The sequence below is a fragment of the Rhipicephalus sanguineus genome, chromosome 4 (assembly GCF_013339695.2).
Source record: "Rhipicephalus sanguineus isolate Rsan-2018 chromosome 4, BIME_Rsan_1.4, whole genome shotgun sequence".
Lineage (NCBI taxonomy): Eukaryota > Metazoa > Arthropoda > Arachnida > Ixodida > Ixodidae > Rhipicephalus > Rhipicephalus sanguineus.
The window spans coordinates 43557621-43585308 of NC_051179.1; the positions used below are offsets into that span (position 1 = coordinate 43557621).

The window sequence follows — 27688 nt, forward strand, 5'->3', positions numbered from 1 at the left end:
ATGACAGTGTCATCCAATTTCGAGACTGCCTTGTCCTCGTGGCGAAAGCTCTTGACGCCGTCGCCAACTGGAAAGAACTTCAAAGCGCTGCAAAAGCAAGGACACTCCGCGTCGCTGTTGGCGATGGTGAGTTCGTGATGGCGATAGTTTGCCTCTCGGACCTATTGGCGCACACGCTTCCATTGAGTCGTCTCTACCAGAAGGAGTGCGTTGATGTGCACACAGCAAAGAATACTTTGACAGACACTGTAGCTGTCCTAAATGCTCAAAGACGAAACAGTGAAGAGGCGTTTACACCCAGCAAGCCGTCGCGCTCGCGGATGAACTTGAAACAGAGCTGCGGCTCCCTCGCATCACGAAGAGACAGTCCTACAGGTCGAACACTCCAGCGCTTGATCCAGAGAGCTTCTACAGGACGTCAGTATATATTCCACTACTGGATAATGTGTTGGCAGACCTCAAATGGAGATTCAATGAAGATACTTTTGGAGTTTGTGAGCTCTTCCTATTTATGCCGTCCCAGCTGCTGAATACCATATCACCGGAAGACGAAACTAAAATAGTGACACAGATCTCCCAGCGGTATGGATCACTCGTAAGGCATGGACCGATAAGTGCGAGTGTCATTGCAGCAGAACTGCGGCTATGGCGGGAAAAGTGGAAGCGTGAACGTGAAGAAGGAGCTGACATCCCTGCGACTGCTATTGAAGCACTCTGCACGTGCGACGTAGACATCTTTCCCTTCGATCAAGGCACTTCTACAAAATACTGGCCACCCTTCCTGTCAGCATCGCCAGCGCCGAAAGATCATTCTCTACACTACGCCGCTTAAAGACATGGCTGCGATCACAAATGAGTGAAACACGGCCTGACCGGCCTCGCCTTGCTACATACGCACAGAGACATCCCTGTTGACTGTGAAAAAGTTATTGATCGCTTCGCCAACAGAAATCGTGGTCCGCGGAGGTTAGAATTTGTGTTGTAGAATTGGATTGGTGTTCACCACATCATACTTTTCGCTAGAAGTGCCCAAATCTACCAACCTGGCGTTGTGGTGATCTCGCTGCACATATTTTTTTGTCATTTTTTCTGCAGTATAGTGCATGACCTGACATTGCATTTGCAGTAAAGCTTCTTTGTCTAAGTATACACTTGCATCTTTTGAAACGTACACACCAGTGGAAGGAAAGCTGCACATAAGAAGAGAAACCACATGGAAAGTGACTGGACGTAAAACTGTTATTTTGAACCACTTTATAAAATAGTTTCATTTGCAACCGGCACATGTGCAGCTCCGAAACCACCTCCCTACACTCACATGTGTGCCTCCCCTGGTCCGGCAGTCAGAAACGCTATTTATTTATCGGTTAAAACTAGTGACGGTTCACTCGCGCATTTCTCGCCTTGTTTCTTTATCAAGAAGGCTTCTAAGCGCTCCCGCTCATGCCTTGTCGCCTTGAAAGGTTTGACCGACTGAAAATGACCTGGAGCGGGTTGAAGGGGAGCAACAATGGTATTACAGTACCGCTGTTCCTTTCTCGCTCGTTGTGCTTTCGCCGCTGCTAATTGCGGTAAAGGCACCCCAACACCACAAAAGCTTTTTCAAAGTTTACTGTGTGGTGTCACGCCTCATTATTGCCTGTCAGCCCATGCATTCTTAACGATGCACCTGTCGTTCGGGGGTCGCACTAGTCGCTACCATAATCCCGTACCCTATTTCCTTACCGTGTTTCCGGAACTTGCTAAAAGACTCTAACAGCGCACCGTGTACCTGCCGTGTCGCCTCTGTCGTCTCTTCGGCGCCATACGAATGATTTTTGTCCAAACGTATAATCCGCGTACAAGTGCTGACAACGCGGGGTCAACGAGTCTCCTAATCCCCGAAAGGATCGTGAGAGATGGCGGTCCTCAACCTCTGAAGTCCTGCGCGGTCAACGGGACATTGAATTTTGAAGTGAAGCTGTGTGATCATAATTATGACCCTACCAAGGTTCCATGATTAGTGAAATCCTGGTGACCGCGTGAAGAGAGGGAAAATGGGGTGGACCTCAATGTGCCCATTTAATCCAGTGCTGGTGCACCGGAGAGCACCGTGCCTGTTCCTTGTGATCTGAATAACGTAAATACTTGTATAGTTTTCTTTCTTCCATCAACTTATCCTAAGGAATGCCCGGCCAGACACCAACCCATGTTCGCACCGGCCACGCAACCAGATTTCTAACAGAGGCTTAGCGCAGCAAAATGGGCATATATCTGAAATGTGGTAGCCCGTAATTTGTAGTAATTGTTCCAATTTATTAAGACGAGAAAACTGATTAGGACATATGAGTGGAACCACTTTAAGCACAAATTAATGTATTTAGCTGTGATGGGGCTCTTTTAATAATAGGAACTCCTAAAAACAAAAGTCAGCCACCCCCCCCCCTCTATAGCTTTCTTCAGGCGACCGCCCCCCCTAAAATGAGTGGCTGGATCCGCCCCTGAGAACAAACAGGTATCCACACACAAGTCACAAAAGTGGCATCAAGCACGGCTTGTAAGAAATTTTCTTTCTGTGTCTGTATAGGCATATTTATGTGAAATCATCTGATAGTGAGGCAAAGGAAGGGAAGGGAATGTTTTTCTTGCAATAGAAACTTAGAAATAGTTAGGCATGCTGGAGTAAATTTGCTGTAAGCTTCACATTCTAGTATAAGGGAAAGGGTAACGAAAAATGTAAAAATTGTCATTGGTAGAAACTGAACCCACAACGTTCTCGTGATGTGCGCAATTCCCTACCAAATTGTTTTGTCTTCTGTGTGCATCAACTAAACCTATTTAAACCAAACCTAACTTCTGACCATTGTGGCAGACGTGGAACATCCCTTTACCCTTGGGCATCACGTGGTATGTGATATTAGAAGCGTGTAACACCAGTGCTATTAAACCTGCCAATATCCACATTGCAGTTAGTCAGCACTGCCTTACTACAAGTTTACTCGGCATTGCACAGTGACAGTCTGCAATGAAAAGTTTGCTAAATAATGAAACAGCCTTTTTTTGAAATGACAGCACTTACAAACTGAATTTTTGTTCTGGCACTTCCCCACTAGCTTCCTCTGGCCTAGTGCATTCGTGCTAATCTAGGCTTCGTGCAAATTGAGTACTGGTGGACTGCCTGTCTTAAATATAATATGCCTATCGAATATATAACTTTTATGAACAAGTGCTAATATAGTTGTCCTAAAGCAGTACACTGTTTGCTTACAGGTCGACTCCAGGCAACATCCTGTGACTATTCACTTCAACAAGCGGACACCCGACGACTACATGCATGAAGCGTACCGCAAGGTAAACATCTCCGGCTGAGATTGTCCAAGCAATTTATGTCACTTGACCTAGTGTCTTGTGATAAGTAAATAGTTCCTGGCAGCGCTGTATTATGACAAGCTTGGCTCGTCATAATGTCGCGGTGTACGTCAAGTAGTTTCTTTGGTAATTGTACTGCATGGCAGAAAGTCGGATTACTGGCACTGCATGGTTTTCTTGGGTGACCTGTTAATGCACATGTTATGTAGTTCGTCGGCGTTTTTATATGAAATTTATTCCAATGCCATTCAGTTTTATGTTTTGTTATTTGGTGGGCTGGTGAGATGCCCCTGTTTGAATCATTACAATGTGTAAAGTGCATCATGATCTTGATTTTAAGGCCTCGCAAACCATTAGCAGCATTTATATAGTTGTGAACTTGTAGTAAATATGCAATGGAAGAAAAAAGAGCCATAAACGAAACATCTTTTGTGGTTGACGTGTGCAGGTTTTTTATGTGACAGGGTTTTATTTGGTGCACCGCATCTTATGTACTCACCAGATGTTTACGCAGAATGTGTCCTTCGAATATTCATTTTCATGGTGTCAAGCAACGTCTAAAAAATCTTTTCTTCATTTTTCTTTGTAGGTATGCAAGATTCACCAACAGTTGCCCGAAGGAGGCATCCTAGTCTTCGTCACAGGACAGCAAGAAGTCCTGACGTTGTGCCGTAAGCTGAAGAAACGGTTTCCTGAAAATTCTGGTTGTCACGGTCATGACCAGGGTGATCAGAAGCAAGGTTCCAATGAGGGCAAGGATAATGATGGCAGTGAGGCTCCTCAAAGAGCTGACGCAAAGACAAAGGGTGTCAACTTAGATGAGTGAGTGCATGCATGTTCTTATTGAAGTAGGAACTGCCCTATTATATTCTGAAGTGCTATATTGAATAGATGTTATTCAGTAGATGTTGTAAATTACAACTCGGGGAGCATTTAAAAAGTTTTAATTAGCAGCAGATGAGTAAGAAGTATAACTGCATTGATATGTTTGCCGTTCTTGTACGATTTCCCGGCACTGGCATTCGCGAACGAAAATGCAAAAAATGACTCAATACAGTTGCAATTCTATATTTACTAGTTTATATTTTCTCCGAAAACGCCATCTTTTGGCACAGACATTCATTGTACGAGCAATCTGTGATTGCATGACTGATAGGTTTTCCGACCACTTCCACATTTCAGAGGAATCTGAATAGCTGGTATTACTGCTGGCTATTTGTGTGCTGCAGGCATTTGATGCCGAAGTGCCACAAGTATGCAATAATTTTTGTTGGCCTAGTAGCTCCCTCGAAAAACAGGTGTTTTAATATTTTTAAAGAAAGCTTTTGCTATCTTCATGCCATATATATGAGTGTACTAATACTTTACAGACATGATCATTAGTGTCTGATGTACCTGCATACCGTACTTGTCCTCATAGGCGTGCGCACGGGGGGCAGGGGGGGGCGGCCGCCCCCTCTATTCACCTAAGAGGGGGGGCGCAAAGTCAGCCCCACACATTGACATAATAGGGAGGAGGGGGCTGCGACTCGGGGGTTGGGGGCGCAATGTCAGCGTCATACATTGACATAATTGGGGGGGAGGCTGCGACGAACCTTCGCCCCCCCTGAAGGGGGAACCTTGCTCACGCCTATGCTTGTCCTCTCATTTCCATTACCCAAACCTGGTAATAGAGAACCCTTTAATTGAAGCGACAACATTGTTTTGGCATTGGTCCTAGTAGGTTTGTGAAAACTCTAAAGTCATGACAGCGTGTTGCTGAAAGTTGTTGGAAACTGATGTGAGAAGTTGATTTTTTTCTGGCAAGGCATCTAAAGTTTGATTTTTCAGGCTTCGAAAGCTTACTTTAAGAGCCTAATTCTGTTTTATTTCTGTTAGAACGGAGGCATTTGCTGCACAGTGGCGAGTGCTACAAACTACCTACTAATATTACCATTGATTGCCTCCCCCCCCCCCCCCCTCTTCCCCCAAAAAATGGTTATCATTAGTTCATCTGTATGGCTTGTGTTTTTGGTCACAACTCAAAGAGATCACAAGTAGTTGTCTGTAATGATATATTCATCTCTCTTGGGATCATTGCAGTTATTCTGTGGTGCCGCTAGACGAGGGACAGTTGGAAGAACTTGTGAAGGATGAGGGACGGGAAGACGGCGATCTGTCCTCCTCTGAAGAGGATGACCTCACGGAGGAAGCCGCTCCAAATAGGAACGCTCAGCCGCTTACCGTACTCCCTCTGTTCTCCTTACTTCCCTCAGAAAAACAAGCCAAGGTTTGTCACTTCCCATTGCTCGTATCAGATTCTGCAGTTTCCAGAAATGTCATTATGCTTAGAATGCTAAAAAATAGGGCACACCTCCATCGACTTGCACTTTGAACAATAATGCTTACGATATCTTTATGTTTGTGATTGAAAGCAACATCTTTAATCGTAGTGTTTATTATATTAGTGAAGTGCACACGCTTTCGTAACTCTTTGGTCTTTTCTTTTACCTTTGAAACATCGTCATTAGCCATTTCATGCGTCGCACTTTTTCCCAAAAGAGTGTACAACAGTTCTGATGCTCATAATACCTTGCTTTACTAGGTATACTATAAAAACTATTCTTGTCATGGCTAACTGGCCGACGGCAGTTGGCAGGGCAAGCTTTTTTTGCGTGGACTGAGAGAAGTTTGGTTTGCGAAAAGCGAGGAAAAAATTTGATCATATTTGTTCAGTCGGGCTTGCCATTTTTCTCAAGCGTGTAATTAAGTAGTTCTCGTGAGGGTCTCGTTTTGTGTTTATTAACAGTAGCACTTCTGATGATTGCAGGTGTTTCAAACCCCGCCAGAAGGTACCCGGCTCTGTGTCGTCGCAACCAATGTTGGTGAAACTTCCCTCACCATTCCAAACGTTAAATACGTCGTGGACACTGGCAAGGCAAGATTTTGTAAATTACTACCTGCTAGCTTTGGTTATATAGCCGGGTTAATCATTACTTTGGTAACCAGTTATCCAACACTTCCTTTCGAGCTCTTGAGATGTTTCAGAAATGCATTATAGTATGTAAACCTCGTTAAATCAAAGTTCATTGGTGTATTGCATGACCAATAAGCAATATATGATGATAAGGCTTAACCATCATGCTCACGGAATGCTTCTGGTGTGGGCTCAGCACGTATGTCTGTTAGCGTTCCTCTATATTATTCTGTCTTTGCACTGTGAAGATTTAGTTAATCAGTATTTTCTTTTCGAAGACACTTGCGCTTGTCTTACGCATATAAAGGTGTCACCCATGTCTATCAAATGATTCGAAGTGTCACTTGTGCCGTGACTTTCAGGTGAAAATGCGCGTCTACGACAAGGTGACCGGGATATCTGCTTTTCTCATATCCTGGGTCTCCAAGGCATCCGCAGACCAGAGGGCTGGCCGAGCGGGCAGAACGTGCCCCGGCCACTGCTACAGGTCAGCAGAGCCGTGCCCCCATTTTTAGTAATTTGTCGCAGTGATAGTACAAAACTTGAAAAAACTTCATTCTCTCCCTCTTTTTCCCTTGCTTTCAACCAAAGGTTGTACTCGTCAGCAGTGTTCAACGACGAATTCCAAAAATTCACACCGCCTGAAATAACGCGGAGGCCCGTTGAAGACTTAGTCCTACAAATGAAGGTTTGTGTCTTCGTCATTCTTTCAGTTATATGATTACAGCCGGTCTTAAGCATTTTATGGTCAAGTATGTATTGGCTACAGACAACAAACTAACAAAAAGTATCTTTTTTTTTCTTGATGAGCACTGCTTTTGTGTCGAGCGTTTTTCACTAAATGTCTTGGCCAGCACTGAATGATAGGCATCAAGCAGTATGCTAAATATTTACTGTTATTTGACGTGTGAGTGGATGTCTGCCTTACCATTTCTTTCAACTGGAGGGGCTATCTGCGACGAATTATTTTTAAAAAGGCAATGCTTCAAACGGAAAAGCAGTTATTGTAGTTGCTGTGGGGTATTGTGTTAAATGTGAATTTTCACTCAGTGTTGTATCACTGATGCTATAATGCCTGCCTTTTACACCAACAGGCAATGAACATAGACAAGGTCGTGAATTTCCCCTACCCTTCACCACCTGACAAAGAAGCTCTCAAGGTAAACTGTCTTAACCGAATACGTTTTACTGTAGTTCGTGCTATGCTTGGAGAGTACACACAATGGCGCTGTGTTGTTTTTTAGGCCGCTGAAAAGAAGCTGATCCTCATGGGTGCTCTGGAAGAGCTTCCCAAGCCAACACGTTTCAAGGATCTGCCAAAGTGTATGTGCTTTGATTTTCTTGTAGTGGCGAACTTGTGTGGTAGTGTCTTTCTGTGAATCACAGAAAACAGCACACTTAATAAAACTGGAAGCAGGGCCCACATGGGATCTGCACGGGCCCCATTTGCTGTGATATGTATTTTACTGAGGTGCAGCGGGACATGTGATGTACTTTTGCATTGCCCATGTGGGAGGACTGTAGTGTTTCAATCATTCATTCATTACAGAAGCCTCCTAAGAATGTTTGAGCATTCTAAGAATGTTTGAGCATTCGTGTGTTTACTGCAGCTCTTTAGTTCCACTTCCCATCAATCACCATGCGTCTCTTTCTTTTTCCTTCTTCTTTCAATTTTACGATTATCAACCCTTTTGGCACTTTTGGATTGCAAGCCAGATGGGTCATTACCGTCTCCCGTGTTTGTTGTACCTTTCAGGGGAGTGGAGTGCGCGAATTACACCCCTGGGGCGTGCCATGTCATGCTTTCCCGTGAGCCCCCGCTATGCCAAGATGCTGGCCCTGTCGCACCAGCATGGCCTGTTACCCTACATCATCGCTGTGGTGGCGGCCATGACTGTGCAGGAAGTGTTCATCTCTATGGGGTTCTCCTCTACAGAAGCCAACAAGCAGGTGTGTCGTTGTTGACATCGTTCTTGTCATTGTCATTGTTGTCATCATCATAGTCATTGGTGGCTGTAGTTCACTTCCATGGGTTATTTTCTCTACAGAGTGCAGCAAGCAGGTAATGTTGTCATTTAGTGGAACTTGCTGTCAGGCTCATTGGTGAGTCATCGTGGTGAAGTAATTAGACACAAATTAGCACTCACTCATTGATGTACGCATCCACACACATGTATACTCCAGACCACCCTGCACATGCAGCGCTCCATGTATGCAGGAGACGTGCTCTGTATGTGAAGGGTGGCCTTGAGTACAGTACGCGCTCAGTAAATGGAAATCTCTTGAATGAAGTTGCTGCTTAAAGGAGTAGTGACACAAAATTTCGAAGGCGAGATAACCTGTGGGATATATTTGTGTGGACATACACGCATCATCTATGAGATATCAATGGATAATATAGCCTAGAACATATTTAAAATCAGGTTTAGAGTGCGCGTCGCGCCGCGCCACGCGAAACGTGCCTTTGGTGTTCTTGTAAACAACCAACAGCCACCTGCGTCAGGAGTTTGTGTTGGCTGCCACGATTGTTGCGGGCGCTCTCTCCCACTGACTCCTAGCAGACCTTTTCCACGGAAAGAAGGGGAGACTTGCACGGGAGTACAAAGGTTGATGTCCTTGCCTCGGCAGTGCATCTTGGGGGGGTCACGCATATTTACAACATCACAGAGGGCATCGTAGCAGCACCCAGGAAGCCTTCGTTGAAAAGAGTTGCCAACGCGGCGCTCATGTGCACGCGGTTTTGTGTGCTCACGTAGCCAGCTATGTTTACATGAAAACTAGGGGTGTGCGAATATTCAAAATTTCGAATGTTTTTTTAATATTGTTTGCTATTCGATTCGATTCGCACCGGAATTTTACTATACGAACAATTCGAACTTCCCAAAGACAAATACAGTCAACGTCTGTTTGAAAGTAACCCCTTCAGATTTTTTAATATGCTTCACCTCATTACACTCTCGTACTGCGGCAAAGTTGCCTTTCAAGCTCCGTTGCGATCGAATTTAGCAGCCAAGACACAGTCAATGTCCGATTGGAAGTAGTCCCTAGATCTTCAATATGCTTCACCTCATCACACCCCCGTATTGCGAAAGCTGCCTTTCAAGCTGCACTACGGTCGCAAATGTATTAATTGAAAAAAAAAAACGCTGGTTCCAACATGGAGATGAAAGATGTGGCAGAGGTGGGGGCTCAATTAATGTTGTTTTGGACCTAAAATTTGGACAAGAAGTCCGAAAAGTCGGACGCCGAAGCTTTTTAGCATCCAAAATTTCAGATGTTCTTATATATCAACGTCTGCGAGGCAGATTTGGAACTATGGACTTGAAGGGAGCAGAACCTTGTCCGCCACATCAGTTGGGCTTCCACAGAAGTTGAAACAGGAGGAGAGACTGAGGAAATGGCATCTTTGCCTATCACGTGTGAAGTGTTGTCGGCAACACTTTGGTTGCACCAAATCATGTACATAAATACAATTTGGCCTCTACATTGCCTCATTCTTGATAAGACAACTATGAAACACCACCCCGCTAGCACTTCATCAATCTAGCAAAAAGAAACACTTTCATGTTGCTATCTCATAAGAATATGCTTAGGAATCCTTTCCAACTTTTTTTTCTGCAATTTCGCTTCGAAGTATTAGAAAAATATTTGAGAAATATTCGAAAAATATTCTATTCGATTCGCACTCACACTTCAATATTCGAATTCGCTTCGCACCCAAAAGCTTGCTATTCGCACAGCTCTAATAAAAACCACTCTGGGTCCCACCTGCCTCGGTGCTCTCTGAAGCCGAAACTGCGACTTGGCACTATAAAACCATCTCCAAATAATTAACGGCCGTGCACTCGAGCAAACGAGCTTTCCAGCTGTGATAAGTGGGTCATTAACTACTCATTGTAACAAACAGAAAAAACAAGATGCAAAATTGTGGTGTCAATGCTCCTTTAAAGGGATCATGAAGCACCCCTTGGGCTTGTTGAAAAAACACATCCTGTGGAAAGCTGACACAGCTATGAACTGCTCAGCCAAATATTGCAGTCGTGTGCACCGCGTAAAGGCTACAAGCGGAACGCGAAGTTGCCGTTTTCTCAGGCGCCCTCTTTTCAAACAGAGGCCGGTTCTCACTCTCGTCGGTGGGCGGGGGGGGCGTCTGCCCATTGACGTCGTGATCTGCATCTCCACGTCACAAAAGACATAGCATCCTCATTGGCCTATAGCCGACATAAATTGAGAGCGGCGTTCGGATCAGATGCGCTTCTTGCCACGGGGTGCCGCCACTTGCCGGCGCCGCACTCCTCAGTACACGGTAGCCGCACTCGCGCACGCGAATCACAGCGGGAGAGTGATCGTGTTTCATGACGCGTGCTGACGTAACTTCTTTCCCCCGTGCCATCCCTTCCTGTGTAGCTTCCAGTGCGCTCATCGGCTCGAGAAAAGAGAGAAAGCACTGAGAGCGTGCGCCAAACGCCCGTAACTCCGCTCATTCTTGACGGATTCGAGAAATTTTTGCGGCAATCGATTCGGGAGGCAGTAAACTCCGATACTGAGGTCATTCGATCATTACTTGGAAAAGTGGTTCATGACCCCTTTAAATGGAACAACTGCCTCTAATATGATTGGTTTCATACTTGACTTCTGCACCCCTGTTCATCACTCAGTAAACGGAACTCATGAAACATATTTTCCTAGTCCCTTCAGGTTTCAAGTCTGCTGTATATGCATGTGTTTTTGTGTGTGTAAATGAGTGCTAGTTTCCGTCTAATTACTTCACCATGTTGTCATTGTTTGAGTAGGAAGAGACTGTGGTGACACTAACTAGCATTACTGTAACCTTTTCTGTTTTTCTCTAACTTCTTGGATTCGACTTCTGCTTGCACATGATTTTGTTCAGTTGTAGGCACCTATAAATGAAGCAAACGCTGCAGCGAATCTTCTGTTTTGGCTCGCCGCCTGGCACCCGTTGCTTAGGGTTGAAGTCTGCAGTCATAAATGAATGAACAAATAACTACTATAAAGTTCGTGCTGCTCCTTGCTCAAGTGAATGCTGAGTTGCAGTTTCATGCAATGCATGCACAACTGAAACAAACACAACCAATTGTTTTCAAAGTGAAATGGCATTTCACTTGTTGGAGAAAATGAACCATACTTTTATGTCTGGCATAGCAGAATTACGGGCATACCCTGAGATTTTTGTTTCTTTCACAGGATAAGCAAGCAAAGTGGAAGAAAGTCCGAGAAATGTGGGCAGGACAGGTGAGCACATTCCACACTCATATTTGCTGACTGAATTATCCATAATTGCTTAATTATTTATCCATAGTCCATCCTCACGCTCACATCCTTGGTTATTTTTATACATTAGTATGTTTACAAAATTAGGCCTCAGAGTGTTTGTACTGTACATGGCCAAGGCATCACATCCGACCACAGGTGTCATAGCATGTGAGCTTAGGAGCAGGCAAACAGCCACTTTCATTTTCGCTTACCTTCTTATTTCTACATTTCAGTTTGATGTAATTCATTTTTCCCATGCTTTGTCTGTTTCTTCATATGGTTGTGACAGACAACAAGCCAAGCCCCACTACACTGCACGCAACTGTTGTCCTCACGCAGGGTCACTCTCTGGCACTTGGGGACGTCATGGTGCTGCTGAAAGCAGTCGGTGCGTCCGAGTTTGTTGGCTGCACGGCTGGCTTCTGCGAGAGCCATGGTCTGCGTTACAAGGCAATGGTGGAAATCAGGAAGCTTCGCATCCAGCTCACAAATGAGTGTACGTCTCGCTTTTAGACATTGTGCGATACTTGTTCGTTGGCGGGGTGTCCTTTAAAATGCAGGAAACATGGACGTGTCTGTCAGTTTTATCAGCTCATGTCCTGCCATGTTATCTGCAGTGTCAACTGTGACATTGAAAAAAAACATGGCTGATCCCTCCGTCATAGGAATCGGTATAACACGAAAGTGAAACGTGTCTTCACAGAAGTAGTGCTTATTGTGTAGTGATATATGAGAGCTTGTACAATGTCTATTCGTGTTTGGCAGCTATAGCACCGTTTGACGTGGATGCACCCATATTGACAGCATGTCTCTATCGCGACGACTAACGCCCATGATCGTGATTAAACCGTTGTGGTAGCTGACGGTGTGAACATATATTTGGACACAGCGAATCGTGAATCCCGCGTAAGGATATCAACAAGCTCATAATCAACACTGGTACCCGGTATGCACTTCTTCAAAGCGTCGTCCATTAAGGAGAGAAACGGCACGGTGTGCGCTTTCTAGTAACGGGTAGCCGACGCCTGTGCTCAGGCATACATAACACACACTGCGCTTCAGCAACACGGGAGGTAGAGGTTCGTAGCCTGAGCCGCAAATGTGTGCGTCCCGCTGGCCTCTGTCTCGCAGGCGCTGCTCTCGCTCCACCAAGGCACGACATTCGCCCGTTGAAATCGCGTCCTTTCTGCAACGCATATTGCAGCAGTTTTGTTAGTCGGTGCTCTCGCAATTGAAGCAGTCAGCCGCGGAGAAATCCCGTTGGTGCACGTGGAAGCTACTCCGTTGAGCCGACGCACGCTAGCACGAAGCCAAAGGCGAAGAACGTAACTGCGTCAGGCGTGCCTCGGCGACGGCAGCGCGGCCAGTCTACCTCTCTGGTATCGAGACGCTTTAACCATTACCTCCGATATCGCGTGCAATCTCGGAGGAAGCGCTAGTAAGTGTCGATCGTGAAGCATTACTTCTTTTCACACCTCACAGACGGCGGCACCGCCCCGCTCCGCCCGCCGCGAAAGAGAATGTGCGAAAGATATAAGGCGCGTTCGCGCCGTGTCCAGCATCTCCCGAGTTAGCTTGCTCGGTAGCGCATCGGGCGCTTGCCGTCGCGGCCGCAACGTCGTGGGTTCGATTCCCAGCGGGGTATACACGGCCGCATAGCGGCCGCATACACGGTTGCAGAAAACGTACACGGCCGCATAGTGCTGGGAACGTATGTTTAAAGGTTGACGTTGTTATCTGAAAGCTGGCGATGGACGAAACTTATGCGATCCTCGAGAACTGAAAGCACATGCATATATAGTTGGACTTTTGCTGTTTGTTTACCACGCTCTTTGATATGAAAGGGCTTCAAACCTCGGTGCGACGCACTCGTGGCGTGTAAATTTGCAGTGCACGATCACCAACAACGACACCAGGAATTAAAGAAAAAAAAACGTACGCAATAAATGGGAGCGCAGGATGCAATATCTCCATGAACTCACGGCAGGGGCGTAGCCATAAATTTTATTCGGGGGAGGTTTAACCACCCTTTCTACATGTTCGTGCATGCTTTGTATGCATCCGTGTAAATATACGCATGCAAAATTGAAAATTTTCTAGGGGGGGGGGGGTTGAAGCCCCCCCCCCTTCTTGGCGACTCCAATGACTTGCAGCGTCTTGGCATCATCAGAAAAAAAAAATGAAGGCTTCTTTCACTCGAAAAAAACAGGAAGAGTTTATTCACAGTCTTGCTTAAAAGAAATAAATCACAAGTGACGCCACTTCTTATAGCTTAACATATTTTCTTGAAAGGGGCTTTTGAAAAAATGTTTTGAACACATCACTCTTGTCGGTGGCTGTAGAGGCGTAGTTCACAAGGAGAGGCTTTATGAACTTTGTGCACACCAATTCAGCGAGATCCTGGTGGTGCTTAACGTTGCAGCAGTGGAGGAGGCCCGAGTCTGAAACAGCTGGAACAGCTGACTCTAGAAGAGTCTTCAGGGTCTTCTGAAGCAGTGGTTTCTCTTCAAGAGCCGTTTGTACAATGCGCCGCAGGGTCTCCAAAACATGAAGCAGTTTATCGGATGGGTATAGCAACCCACCTCGGTCCTGGTGTGAAGTCAGCTGCTGCAGTGGTTGTTTGGTCAATGGCTTCGATGTCACTGCACAGCAGCTTTCACATTCCATATGCTCCCTAACAACACGGGCAATATAGCCACCTACATAGACAACTGCACACAGCTGCAGCGTCGGAAAACGTGGTATACTCGGCAGCTTTAAGCACTTCAGCACATTGGCGGCTGCCACAGGAAGCTCAGCTGAGCCCTCACACGCTTGTGTACTTGCAGGCAAAACTCCTCTGCTCGGTCCAGTTTCTTCAGTGCGGACTACATTGCTGTCTTGAGATGCAGCTGCAATGCCCGTCTTTAGAACCTTTTCCAGTCCAGAGATAACAGCTCGGACATCCAGCTGATCATTACAGCCTACTGATCGTCTCAGTGTCCCAAAAAGTGATTCAATGGGATCACTACTGAACTTCCTTGTTAACACAAAGCGGAACTTCTCGGTTGAGAGCAGGTAGCGAATGCAGGACACAGTGGAGTATGTTGTGAGCAGGAGTGCTTCATAGGCCTCTGTTGTAAAAAATCCACAAAGAGATGAGACATCCTTCTTCAGTTCCTCTATGTACATGGGAAATGAAACTTCGAGCCACTCCAGGCGATCATCATTTGGGTCGTCATAATGCCTGACATCAGGAGAGCGTTGCAGGACATGTTGCACTGTGTTACTGGTGTCATGCAATAGAAACCACCGATACATGTTTCTCATGAACACTATCGTCGGTCCTGCAAAAGCAAAAGAAGGGTGGCAGCTGTGGCCGGCTTGCTCCTTTAGAACTTCCAGTGCAGATGTAACATCAGAGGCAAACACTTCCACTGCCCTTAGGACGTTCATCTTTTCAATATTATTGGGGTACACATGTTTCCTGGTTAAATGCCGCACTGGCTTGACAAGCCAGGATTTCTGCATTTCATACAGCTTTTTGAGGTATGTAGCAGATACCTCACCAGCCTTGCCAAATTCTCGTGAAAGAAATTGGGACCGAATATTCTTGATTATGTGGCAGTAATCGTAACTCAGAAAAAGGAGCCTCTCGGGGTCGCATGGATGTTGAATTCGATAGGGCAAAAACCCACCACAGAGCTCTTTCATAGCACTTACATTAACTTTATGATTGTCTGTGACTATGCGTGCTATTTTGAACCCAGTTTCTTCAACTTTTCCCAATACATACACAAGCAACTTCGACAACTGGGAGCCATTGAGACCTTTTGTAAAAAAATATGAAACTGGAATTCTGTAAGATGTGCACAGCCCGTTGATGACGAAGCAAAGCATGGAGTTCGCCAGCACAACGTCATTGCCAGATTCGTTCACTATGCCCATATCAACTTGGCCGACAAAGCAGTCTTTTTGCTTGTTGTACTGAAGTTTGGGTTTTATGCGCATCTCATCAACTATGAGTGAACAAGTTCTCGACTGAGGTGCATCAAGCTTTTCCACTTCAGCTTTAAGTCTGGCTTGCACTAATGTGTTGAAGCCTGTCTCCCCGGAACTGGTTCCTATGTAGTTCTGCAGAGTACTTCTGCTTGGTAGTTTGAGCAGCAGCTCTCTCCTTGCATGCTCATACGCTTTTGTAGAGAGATGGCGCAGTATAACACAATGTCGCACAACATCTTCAGTCCATGCTGGGTTCCTGCGTCGAAAGTTTACAATTTGGTCCCATAAGAACACTGCCGAAATATGCTTATCCTTGGCCTGTTCGCGAATGTACTCTAGGTCACCAAAATGGCTGTCATTTTTAATTTTTTCAAGTTCCTGTTTGTAGCTGTCAACTGTATGTCGAAGCCGTTCAATCTGCTTTTTTAAGTCTCTTTCTTTGCGCTTCCACTTTGCCCTTTCCGTCGCAAGAAGTTTAGACACACCTACATCTACCTGGATCGCTTGATGGGAGACCCCTGCATCACTAGAAACTGGAGCTTCACTGTCGATTTCGGCCATGGCTTGCTGCTCCTTTCCTGGAGAAGAATTGGTTCCATCTGATGTTAGCAACGGGCTGACCACCTGATGGTCGTCCTCTGGCGTTTCTTCAGCACCAATGTTTTCCTGGCATTTTTTGCGCTTTCTTGCAGGCTCATTTTCTTTACCTTGGGCAGGCACAAGAGATCTCTTCCGGATGCTCTCAGTAGCCCTCTCCTTCAGTGGCTGTGGCCTCATGTACGAAGGATATTCGGGAAACAAGGAGGGCACGATACCTTTCTTGAGGCGGCGTCGTTTGCCTTCGGCGAAGTCCGTCTCCTTAAAGTGTCGGCTGCATACTCTCGAATAGTTCGAGGTCGTGTTTGGCACCCAGTCATCCCTTTTTATTGCTTTTAGCCACTGTTCCCTAAGTGCCTCATCCGCCGGAATCTCATGGAAAGAGATGCTACGATTCCCGCGCTTTCCGTCCGAGTGGCAACGTGGCACGCAACAGTATGCCATGGAGTCCTGTAAGACAACAGTCAGCGCCTCAGCAATATACTTCATACGGAAATCGCGTTAAAAATTACTTGCGCGCGACATCATGACACACCACAGGCTACAGATAACATTTCAACTTTCAAAAGAAAACCATTATTGGCTCACCGCTGAAAGGGAACGGATGGTCCTGCATGCGCTGATCGCCGCAGGATTCCTGTACGCAATGCCGTCACAGTGGTGGAGCCCTGTAAGACAACAGTCAGCGGCTCAGCTAAATGCTTCAGTACGGCAATCTCGTTATAAATAACTTCCGCACGACATCATGAAACGTCAGAGGCCACAGACAACATTTTCACTTTCAGAAAAGAAGGCAAGCGTTGGCTCACCGCTGAACAGCTGACCACATGAAGAAAACAGGCGGTCCTGCTTGTGTTGATCGCCACCGGATTCCCGCACGCAGTGCCGTCGCAGTGGTGTAGTTCGTTAACTAAGGTCCGCTACAGAGTGCGTCAACCGCAACAAACACAGCAAAAATGAAGCTGTAAAGCGCACAGGCGCACATAAACAAGTGGCTGACCAAGCTAACGTGCAACGAGCGTGCATGCTCCCGCCATGCAGCCAACCATACGTCGCTGGCGCCATCGTTCGGCGGCAAGTAGCATAAACACGCCAGGCGCGCCGACGGCGGCGGAGGGCGCGTTGAACAGGCACTGAAAAAATAGAAGAGGCACTGGTAAGTGTCGGTCGTGAAGCATTACTTCTTTTCACATCTCACAGACGGCGGCACCATCCCGCTCCGCCCGCCGCGAAAGAGACTGTGTGAAAGATATAAGGCGAGTTCGCGCCGTGTGTACCATCTCCCGAGTTAGCTTAGTCGGTAGCGCGTCGGACGCTTGCCGTCGTGGCCGCAACATCGTGGGTTCTATTCCCAGCAGGGTATCTTTTTCTTGGTTTTTTCTTTCTCACCCGTTGGCGTCCATTTTATCAACGTCATATCCGTGACGGATGTACTTGGTGGACCCCGGCATAAAACACTTTCGTGTTAAAAGAAGAAAAGCTCAGACTTCCCGTCAGTGTATTGTGATATTGCCTGTTCACCTTTGTGTTAGTATGGGGGTGCCGTCTGCTACAATGTGAAATTGCTGTGGTTTGGGGGTCTTCTTGTGAGACAACTTATGTGCCTCTGCAAGCATAAAAAAATAATCATTTAGTTACTTATGGTTTATCAACCTTGTGTTGACTGCTTTCCTCTGTTTCACAAATGTTATTTGGTGGCCTTTTGTTTGTTTGTTTGTTTGTTCCATGGGGTGGCTGTACTGTTGCATTATCTACAGTTGCAGCTAGCTCACATGTATTAGATGAGTGCCAGTGGTGTACATTATTACAGTTGGGGCTTTACGTGGTCAATAATTGCACTGTATAACAGTAGCTAATAACTTAATGAAACACTCCTATGTCCCTGTAAGTTGCTTTAGTTGGTGGTGGTGGTGGTGGTGGTGGTGGTGGTGGTGGTGGTGGTGGTGGTGGTCATAGTAGTAGTAGTAGTAGTAGCAGTAGCAGTAGCAGTAGCAGTAGTAGTAGTAGTAGTAGTAGTAGTAGTAGTAGTAGTATTTAGTAGTAGTAGTAGTAGTAGTAGTAGTAGTATTTAGTAGTAGTAGTAGTAGTAGTAGTAGTAGTAGTAGGAGTAGTACAAAGGGAATAGACTAAAATTTGTGACAACTTGAGTTTCAGCAAGTTGGCGTTTAAAAAAAACCGCAAATTATGAATTGTTGCTAATTAGTGTCTGATTGTTTTCTTTGTTCTCTTTGTTTCTTAGTGAACCTTCTCATTCCCAACCTGAACCTGTCAGTTGACCCAGCCATGGAGCCACCAACAGACTTACAGGCGAAACTAATTCGTCAGGTTCTGGTCATGGGCTTCAGTGACCACATTGCCAAGTACGTGGCCGGATCTTTTCAACTTTGAGCTTTGATAAGAAATTTTCTATTGTTTCTACCGATCACTTGAGTAAGGTTTCTGACCTATGGTCAAATTATTAGCCAAACTTAATAATAACAAGTTTCAAGAGCTCTGAGCTATCTTGCTGCAAGGCATTTCCCTCTGCATTGTAGACAGTTATTTCTAAGGTGCCTTTTTATAAATGCTGGAAAAGATGCTGGCTTGGATAAACCTTCAGAAAGAATACATGTTAAATTATTGTTGTTGCTTCTCTTCAGAATATGTTGGATGGATACTTTATGTACACCCCTTTGCTCAAAGTTTTCGCTGAGGCCTAAGTAGTAAATGAATAAGTAGGCAAATAAATTGACAGAGACAGCTATTGACATGTACTCTGTTAAGCCGAATTCTCTGACCAAATGGAGAGCTCAGGGATCTTTCTTTTCTTTCATACATGATCACCATACTTCTTTTTGATTTTTGATGAGACAAGCAACTTTTCGAGTGTCTTTCATGTTAGTCTTAGAAAGGAAAAATATTGGTGATATGGAGGTTCGGTGCAAATATATCTTGAAGGTGCTGTGTAATGAAAAATTAGTGTGGGAGTTTAGTTAGCATGAAAAGAAAAGGAAAAAAGGATGACTTCGCTGTCTCAAATTAGGTAGACATTAGCGAAAGGGAAATTTAAGGGCTCGGTTTTTCTTTGTTGGACACAACGCTAGAACTAACAGACAATCAAGCCAAGGAAAGTATAGGGCTACGGTCATCATAGCTATGAGCGGTGCTGGCTAACATTCCCACGTTTAAATGCACAGGGATACCCGATAAAGTGGGCGGGAGGACGACCGCCACCGTAGCTCAATTGGTAGAGCATAGGATGCAGTATTCGAAGGTTGCAGGTTCAGTCCCTGCCAGCAGCAAGTTGTCTTTTCGTCCGTTTTAATTTCTTCACATTTCTAACATGATTACTACAAATAACATTCCCTATACTTTCCTTGGCTGTTAGTTCTAATTAAGCGTTGTACCTAGACATTGTGTGTCCATCATCGTAACTAAGCTCTGCTTGCATATTTTCCTTCACCTTGCCGTATAGGAAAATGACAGATGAAGAGAGATGCAGTCAGACGGAAAACGCGATTGCAAAGAACGCTTATAAGGTGAGCCACGTAAACCATTAAAAAATGTCTATTAGGTAATTTGCATTGTTTCATCACTCATTTTTTAGCACTGTGCAAATTTTTAAACGTGCATCTCTGAACTGTGCAGTACTCGTGGTTTGTAACTCAATAATTTAGGCCGAAGTAGTCGACATACTGTCATTTCCGCCGTCTTCACTCCGTGTGTTATTGACGCAATTTCGGCTGTAAAACTTGCATCTGAGCCAACATTACATTTAGTGACCAGTTTCACAGCGACATGGCGCAGTTATCTTGAGCAGTCGTGCATAACTGTCGTTATACTAAATGTTTTCATGTCGCATTTCAATTCGTGCGCACTGTACATATAGCCAACTATTGTCCGCACCAACTGTAGTGCATTTGAAAACAAAAAGCCGGCGCTTGTCCACTACACTTGGTTTCGCCACTTGAACCAAGTCTACATTTTTCATGTGGTTAGACAACTGTTGATTGTGAAAAGGACTACACCACCATTCCGTTGGCAAGCAGCATAAACAAAATCGAGCGCAGGCTATGGCTTCTGTTAGCGCCCTGTGTAGAAATAACTACTGCATGTGTGTATTGTTTGTAACTTTTTTTTTTTTACACTGTCATCATGCAGAGCATGGAAGTAGATGGCCCCGTGTTCATTCATCCTAACTCGGTGCTTAGCAGCAAGCAACCACCATTTGTCCTCTACCAGGAGATATTCGAGACATCCAGGATGTTTATGCGAGGTAAGCACAGCAACACGTAAAAACACTTTGAACCCAATTGTTGCTGCTCCACGCGACTTGTGGGGAAACGAACAAGCAGGCAGTAAACTTTCTGTTGACTGCCTTCGGTCACAGCCAGAGTTATGCCTTGCACGTGGGCCCTGTCTAAATCGTAATAAACCTGTCAAACATGTTTATTAAGAATGCACCTGGAATAACAGCATTACGAATAGCTTAATTGTATTATTTTTATTTCTACTCTATGTTAGCAACTGTGAATAGTGTCAGCTACTCGTGCTTTACAGTCGAACCCGTTTATAACGAACTCGAAAGTGTCGCGAAAAGTGGTCGTTATATCAGTAGTTCGTTGTATATGGACTCGCCCTTAAAAACGTGCGCTTTGCGGCCAAGCCGATTTTTTTTTCTTTGCACTTTTATTAAATTGCTAACAACCCCTTCGGTGACAAGCTAAGCCTTTTCGCGTCGTGAAGCGACGCCAGCTGCGTGCTCACGAGTGAATTAACCGCCTTTGCACCGCGACGTGCAACCGATCATCCCTGGCTAGTTGCGTGCAGCGCGTCGCCTACTCAGCTCGCGGAGTCAGTGCCGGGACGCTTGCTGTAGCCTGTATGCCGTATGCGCGCGTTTGTACGTTCTTCGTGCTTGCTTCACTCCGGACCGTGCACGGGTGTGGCAACTAGCCTCTTCGTTCAGCGCGGCGAAAACAAGCAGTTTGCAAGCAACGAGCACTCGACATCTCCGCGATGCTCATCGCGGCCCTGTACGACGATGCGCGGCGCACTTGAGTTGTCACCAAGTCAAACACGCAGTATACGCTCGCTGTCAGTGCATCGACGTTTCTCGGTGCCGCGCTGCTCAACAACAGTGAGCTACTTTCGTTTCTACAAAGCGACGCGCACTTTAAAGCAGTCTCGCACGACGCGGCGGCGGCGAACTTGCGAACGGCAGCATGGCGCGCTCGTACCGCCGTCAATCCGCAGCGTACGGCGTACGCCACACGCGCAGCCGAGCAGATATCTACAGATGACTGTGATATAAAGTTGTCGGCTGTAAGTCATAACGGCACGTTTATCGACGGCCGCCACCTCGCCTTCGCTCTTTTCTGATGCTTATCCGCGAAGGCATCGCCGCAATCGCGCGGAAGTCGTAATCACCGATTGACCGGTCTCTGCCATTACCGAAAAGACGGACGACTTTTTGCGGCACATTGTGGCGTCGACGAGTCTAGGGATGCAGTGAGCCTTTTTGCGATTGAAAGTTATCGCGGTTATCACTTCTTGCATTTACGCCTTCTTGCGTTCCAAGGCATTGTTTGGTTCATCGCAGGCGGTCGTAGCTGCAGACAATGGCGTCGGGAAAGGTTACCGCGCAAAAGCTGACCTCAAGGCTTCATGCTGCCTACTATTTTTTTTTCCTCACTGCCATTCTGCCACTGAAGAAACGCCTGGAAAGTGAGCGACCTCGCTCGCAGCGTCCGAAATCTGCGTGCGGTGCTCGCCAATCTGGCATATCTTAGTCGCGAGTAAACGGGAGCGCGCGCCCCTGTCACGCTTTAGAAGGAATGTTTTTACTTTTTTTTCGCTTCGTATGCGCCATATTTTTACCGCGACCGTGTCTGAAGTGTTCGTTGTAAAAGTAGGAGGCTTTGAAAAATGTTCGCTATATGTGGACGCAGCTTCAATGGTTAGCATAGGAAAATCGTAAGTGCACCCAAATATGGTCGTTATAACCGATAGATCGTTATATGTGGGATCGTTATAAGTGGGTTCGACTGTATTATGTTTGTGTTATTTACGGTGAACTTCTTGAATGATGGTTAGGTTAGGCCAGGCTGCTGTACTAAATATTTTTTGCTAGATCCCTGAGAGTCAATATCAGTATGTCCTTTTTTATCTCAGATTATAATACACACTTTTGTTAAGAATCGGTGCAAACTTTGATCCTTGGTCAGTAAATGCACAGTTGTACAGAGCTTGTAGGGACTGCTGATTTCTGAGTTTGTGGGCTTGATATACATAGTATACTTAGATAACGTGGCTGTGCCAAGCATCATGTGTAGTATGCACATTTAGTTGAGCGACGTAGTCTTTAGCTTAATCGATACATCTTCCAGTGGTCGCGGAGGTGGAACCCGAGTGGCTGCCCATCTACGCCCCAAAGTACTGCACATTCTCGTCTCCTTTGGAAGACCCGCCACCACGCTATGACCGCAAGAAAGACAAGGTCCTCTGTTACGTGACGTCAACGTTTGGTGAGAACTGGAGCCGCACCCTTTTTCTCATATTGCAAAGTTCAGACAAGCAACTTACTTGTGTTCTTATTCCATGGACTTTCGTTAATCTTACTGCTCAAAGTGGCGCCTGTAATATATGTACGGTAACTGAGGTTGGAACACGAAATAAGTAAACGGAATAAATCTGTTGAACCTGATTTGATAAAGACATTTGTTATGAAATGTCACATTCCATAAACATCATTGTGGTAAGCGTTAGAAATTTAGACTTATTTGTGCACTGGCATGCAATTCTTCTGAGAAAGCATTCCTCGATAGATGCTGTCCATGTCTGGTACTCTTAGCTTCAACGAAAGCTTTTAGGGACCCTGAAACGTATAAATACTAAATGTTGATAGTTGCAACCTACAATGTCTCCTAACATAGTACATGTCGAGTATTTTTGATGTTGCATTCAGAAATAAAACTTAACAATCTTGATGATGTTTGGTCACGTTACAACTGCTATTACAAACAATACCTTCTGCTGTTTGGATGACAAGCCTTTTAAAATGTACATCAGTGCAAAGAACATACCGTTCTTTATGATAAATACATACCTTTAGCTTTGGCTCTCTCTTTCTGAAAAGTGAAAACCTGATGCTTATGGCATTTTTTAAACCTTGCCTGATAATTTGTGATGTGGCGAAGAATTGCAAAACAAAATTTCTATAATTCAGCTACGGTTCTGTACAGCTGCTGACCACCAGTGAACTCCAAGCAGCTGTGCCAAGATACACAAAGGACTCTTTACAAAAAAGTCTGAACACGAGCTAGTTGGTTAGGCAACATCTTTAAAGGAAATGGTGCAAAAATATAGAAAACATGGTGAGTGGTGTGTAGCACTCTGTGTTTAGTTGCCACGTGCCATGTTTCTAAGTTTTTATGCGCTGTTTCATTCAAAGGAGTACCGCTTAGTTCAAGTGGCTGACATACCTCACATAACGACCTGATAACTATATCTAACAAATGTCACCCAGATAGTTGTGTAAACATAATTTTGTTGGCTAGCTTGATAACAGGCATTTATACACATTCCTTATTTGCCACATAAATCACGGGCACTGATTTTGTTCTAAAAAGACAGGGCGTGCAAACACGGACAGAAGAAAGCAGTCACGACACCACAAACTGATTTTGGTAGTGTACTAAATTGGCCTGATGTGAAGCGAAGCTTGAGCGGTGTATTGAATGCTATGCAAAACCTATGCAACGTGTAATGTTATGCAGTGCATGTGTCTATGCATATACTGTTTTGAACAAGACATACTATACTGCACGCGCTTACCACATTACACTGGTGCAAAACACGTGTAGCAGCAGTCTGTTCCTTCCTGCTTGCTATGCACCAGAATTGAGCAGCTGCACGCATGCTCACTGCAGGGCCCCATGCGTGGCAGATGGAAGCCGTGGAACAGGAATTCGGCAAAGGCCCCGACAAGTTCCGGTGGTTTGCGCGTTTCCTCCTCCAAGGAGACGTACTTCCCTTCTTCAAGAAGTACAGCAAGCTACTCCTGTCACCACCCATCACCATGATCAAGAGTTGGGCACGGTGAGTTAGTAAAGCTTAGGGATACGTATAGTTTGTTGTGTCGTGCAGCAACGAGAGAGTGCCATCCTGAATTTCATCGCTATCGGTTTTGCAAGAGTAGAACAACAGGTAGACAGTTCTATCGTTTATCTGTTGGCACTACCACTAGTACGTACAAAACATATGATCAGTAGTAGTCACACAAGTAATAGTTAAATCAACATTTTGAACGAGCCAAGCTGGAAGACTCATGAGACACAGGGAAAGCGGGGCAGCCGCAGAACATTGCCCAGATCATTTCATTAGCATTTTATTTATATCTTAATATCTCCAGGGCAGTGCTGAATGAATTACTGATCCGACATTTAACTCTGCCAAACATCAAAGCTTGTCGATATACGTAATGTGTGATCAACTTTTCTCTGCTGTGTCACTACTGCTGCTGTTTTGATTCTGTTCACTTTAAAGCAGATGGCCCATTTCAGAGGCTTGGCTTTCTTTCTTTATGTCCTTTATTTGAAGTGCTGTCTGAAATAGGTGCCCCTGATGGCAGTTATACTGAATTGGGCTACACGAGTCATGGCAGCTCTTGCACGTCAGAGGTGACCTTTGCACATGTGCCAGGCATGCTTTCTCCTTGCTGTGGTTCGAGTTTCCACATTTGGCACACTGAAGGGTCCCGCATCCAAGAATAGCGTGATAAGACACTGCTGTGTGTATTGTTTTCAACTCCCCTTCTTGGTCTCCAGGTTGCAGCCACGGACCGAACACCTACTGCAGGCCCTGGTTTCTCGGTCTGCTGACTCAAGACAAAAGTTGTGCGACTTGTGGGAGAGGGAGCCGAAGTGTGAGTGCCCACTTGTATTGACATGCCACTTCTATTTATTCTTTCTCGTTATTAATTACTATAATACACGGAAATCAACGTATTATGACATTATTTTTGTTGCAATAGAATATCGACTGCCTTGAAATAATGTTCCATAAATTTGATGCATTTATGGGCAGTTTTTCATACGTCGTGCCTTTAAAGTGGTAATCTTGCACTTCGTTGTGTGGACACACCATAGCCGTGCTTGAACTGATGCAAATAAATTTCAACGCCACTAAAGCACCTACAGGTGACATGGTTTCGGGTTTTGTTATATGTAACTGGACTGTAGCCACATGTGGTGAAAAATTTTGATACAGACTGGCTTCAATTAGGACCCAAACTGCATGTGTAACATTACATCCAACATGTCATAATGAGGTGACCAAGCGAGGAATTTTCAAACTGTGAATGTTAAGAGTCGCAGCAAGTTTTAAAAATGCTAGCACATCGTTGAAGTAGTGTGTTAGCCACAACACTTGTTTACTGGCAGTTTAAACACTTCATAAAAATTGAATCCTCTTGGTTGCACCTGAGCTCACAGTTCAAGTGGACGACAAGCTATTGCAACAATTTCTTTTCCGCTTGCTAGCTTCCTTACTTGAATTTCTCGACATCTTCTAATTCATTCTTCTTTATGTTTGCATGACCTCAGTAACTATTATCTGGCCATCTTTTCATACGCAATTTTCACTGAAATGGCTCATCTGTTCCTCCTTGAAATTAGTTTCCCTCTTTGCACTGTCTGTGGCCAACTGTGTGTCTGAACCTCGACTTAAAATGCACGTTTGCATGGGTGGTTGAGAATGGCACACTGGTCCACATGCATAGCAGTATACTTATAGCTTTGTAAGCACCCTCGTACTGGCAGACACGGGAAACTAGGTATCGACCTTATAGAGCGGAGCTGTTATAGTCGAGCTCGGTTCGTCTTCTCAGTGTTAGCAGCATAGCTGACAAAGCTGTCTGTAACTAGTCTAGCGGGTATTTGCCAAACAGATCCTAGCTCTAGCCATGTATAGTATAGCGAAAGGGCAGGAAAGGTAAGTGTGAGTGAGGAGGAGGGAAAGGAGGAGCAGAGGGTAAATCATAGCTTAGCTAAGTATACTCAAACCTCATTATAACGAACACGGATATAACGAATTATCGGTTATAACGAAGTAAATGAAGAACACTCGTAATAGCTAGTGTTACAAATAAACGTTTATAACGAATTTTCGGATATAACGAAGTTATTTTCGTGGCAGATGAGACTTTGTTATAATGAGGTTTGAGTACTATAGCAATGGGGCGGGAAAGGGAAGTGAGGGTGAGGAGCGATGTAAGGGTGAGGGAAAGGAGGATTGGGAAAGGGTAAAGCATAGCATAGCCATAAATAGTGTAGTATTGCAAGGGGTGGGAAAGGAGGAGTGAGGGTAGTAATAGCAGAGGCAAGTTGGAGGTTGGAGACATGCAGGGGACATCAAGTGAGGAGCAGCGGCACAGGTGGTAGTGCAGAGTCAGGCGTGGGAGCAGGCAGTGTGCAGCCACGCCGAGCTCAAGTTGAGCGACGTTCGCAATGACGTCATTAACCTTCATTGAAGCTGCCTCCTCAGCTCCGCTCTATATTGGTGTTTACGACGTGAAGTCAGTTGAGTAGGACTGACAATTGGGCTAGTTGGTAAGGGTTCATATTTGTGAAACGCCGCCACAAAGTAATGCGGCGCTTGTGTTTTCGTGTGCTCCTTTGTGTTTTCGTCTTACTTCGTGGCGCCGTTTCGTAAATATGAAGTCAGTTGAGGCCACACATGCTACCTTTTTCTTTATTTCTTTAACTGCCCAAGCAGTGAAATGCTTGCTACTTTAACTATGGGCCAATTCAGCCCTCCACAGAATATAGGTGGGCTGTCATTAAATAAAGAAACAGATAGAGGGACTAGTCCTAGTAATCTAGTGAGTGTTCTTTTCAGAAACAATTATTTGTACTTCGTGCAGTGTAGCAAAGGTTCAGCCAGTCGGCAATGAGAGCCAGCTGTGTAGAGTTGCCCATTGTTTGCCTCCGATACTACCATGAACATCCACACTTTTCCTGTGCTTTTCGCTCGTAACGAAGCTTTTAATGCCCGAGCATCTCAGACATAATGCTCACGTATTAAAAGCTTCGCTATGAGTGAAAAGCGCGAAAATAGTGTGTGCAAGTTGTCCACCTGCAACAGCAGGGCCCTTTAGACAAAAAAAAAAAAAAAAACTGACAGTTTATTTAGACAGTTTACTTGCTTCAGCAGCAGTGAACCTACAATCTTATTTAGTCAAAAGTGCAGAGTTTTGGTTCTGCAGACTATTTGTAGCTCGTGCTGCAGTCTGTGAAGTGTACTTTTGGCATACTGCAGAGATTGTAATGCTTAAGCTGGTTGTGGCAAACCAGAATGCGTAACAATTCTCTTTTGCTCTCCTTACATGAAAATCGAACAGACTTGCTGACCGAATACCTGGAGTGGATACAAGAGAGCCTTCACAATGAAGTCGCCTTAGCATGGCCTCCACAACCTAAGTGAACTTGCTCATTTCCTACGTGTTGCATGTACATAGCGAAATAAATTTTTAAGTTATTGTTTGAAGAGTGT

At 45.2% G+C, this 27688-nt stretch overlaps 1 protein-coding gene across 1 annotated transcript; it reads left to right on the forward strand.

Annotated features, from left to right (window-relative positions):
• On the forward strand, nt 1-27682 carry LOC119391165 (probable ATP-dependent RNA helicase DHX37). Its single transcript, XM_049415174.1, has 19 exons — nt 1-126; nt 3250-3330; nt 3938-4170; nt 5431-5617; nt 6158-6265; nt 6667-6791; nt 6896-6992; nt 7399-7464; nt 7549-7627; nt 8061-8254; nt 11510-11557; nt 11918-12074; nt 18396-18516; nt 19611-19674; nt 20297-20411; nt 22525-22662; nt 24067-24235; nt 24964-25061; nt 27537-27682. Exons 1-19 carry the CDS (start codon nt 1-3, stop codon nt 27617-27619), a joined length of 2289 nt encoding a protein of 762 aa, XP_049271131.1. The 3' UTR covers nt 27620-27682.
• The last annotated feature ends 6 nt before the right edge of the window (nt 27683-27688 follow it).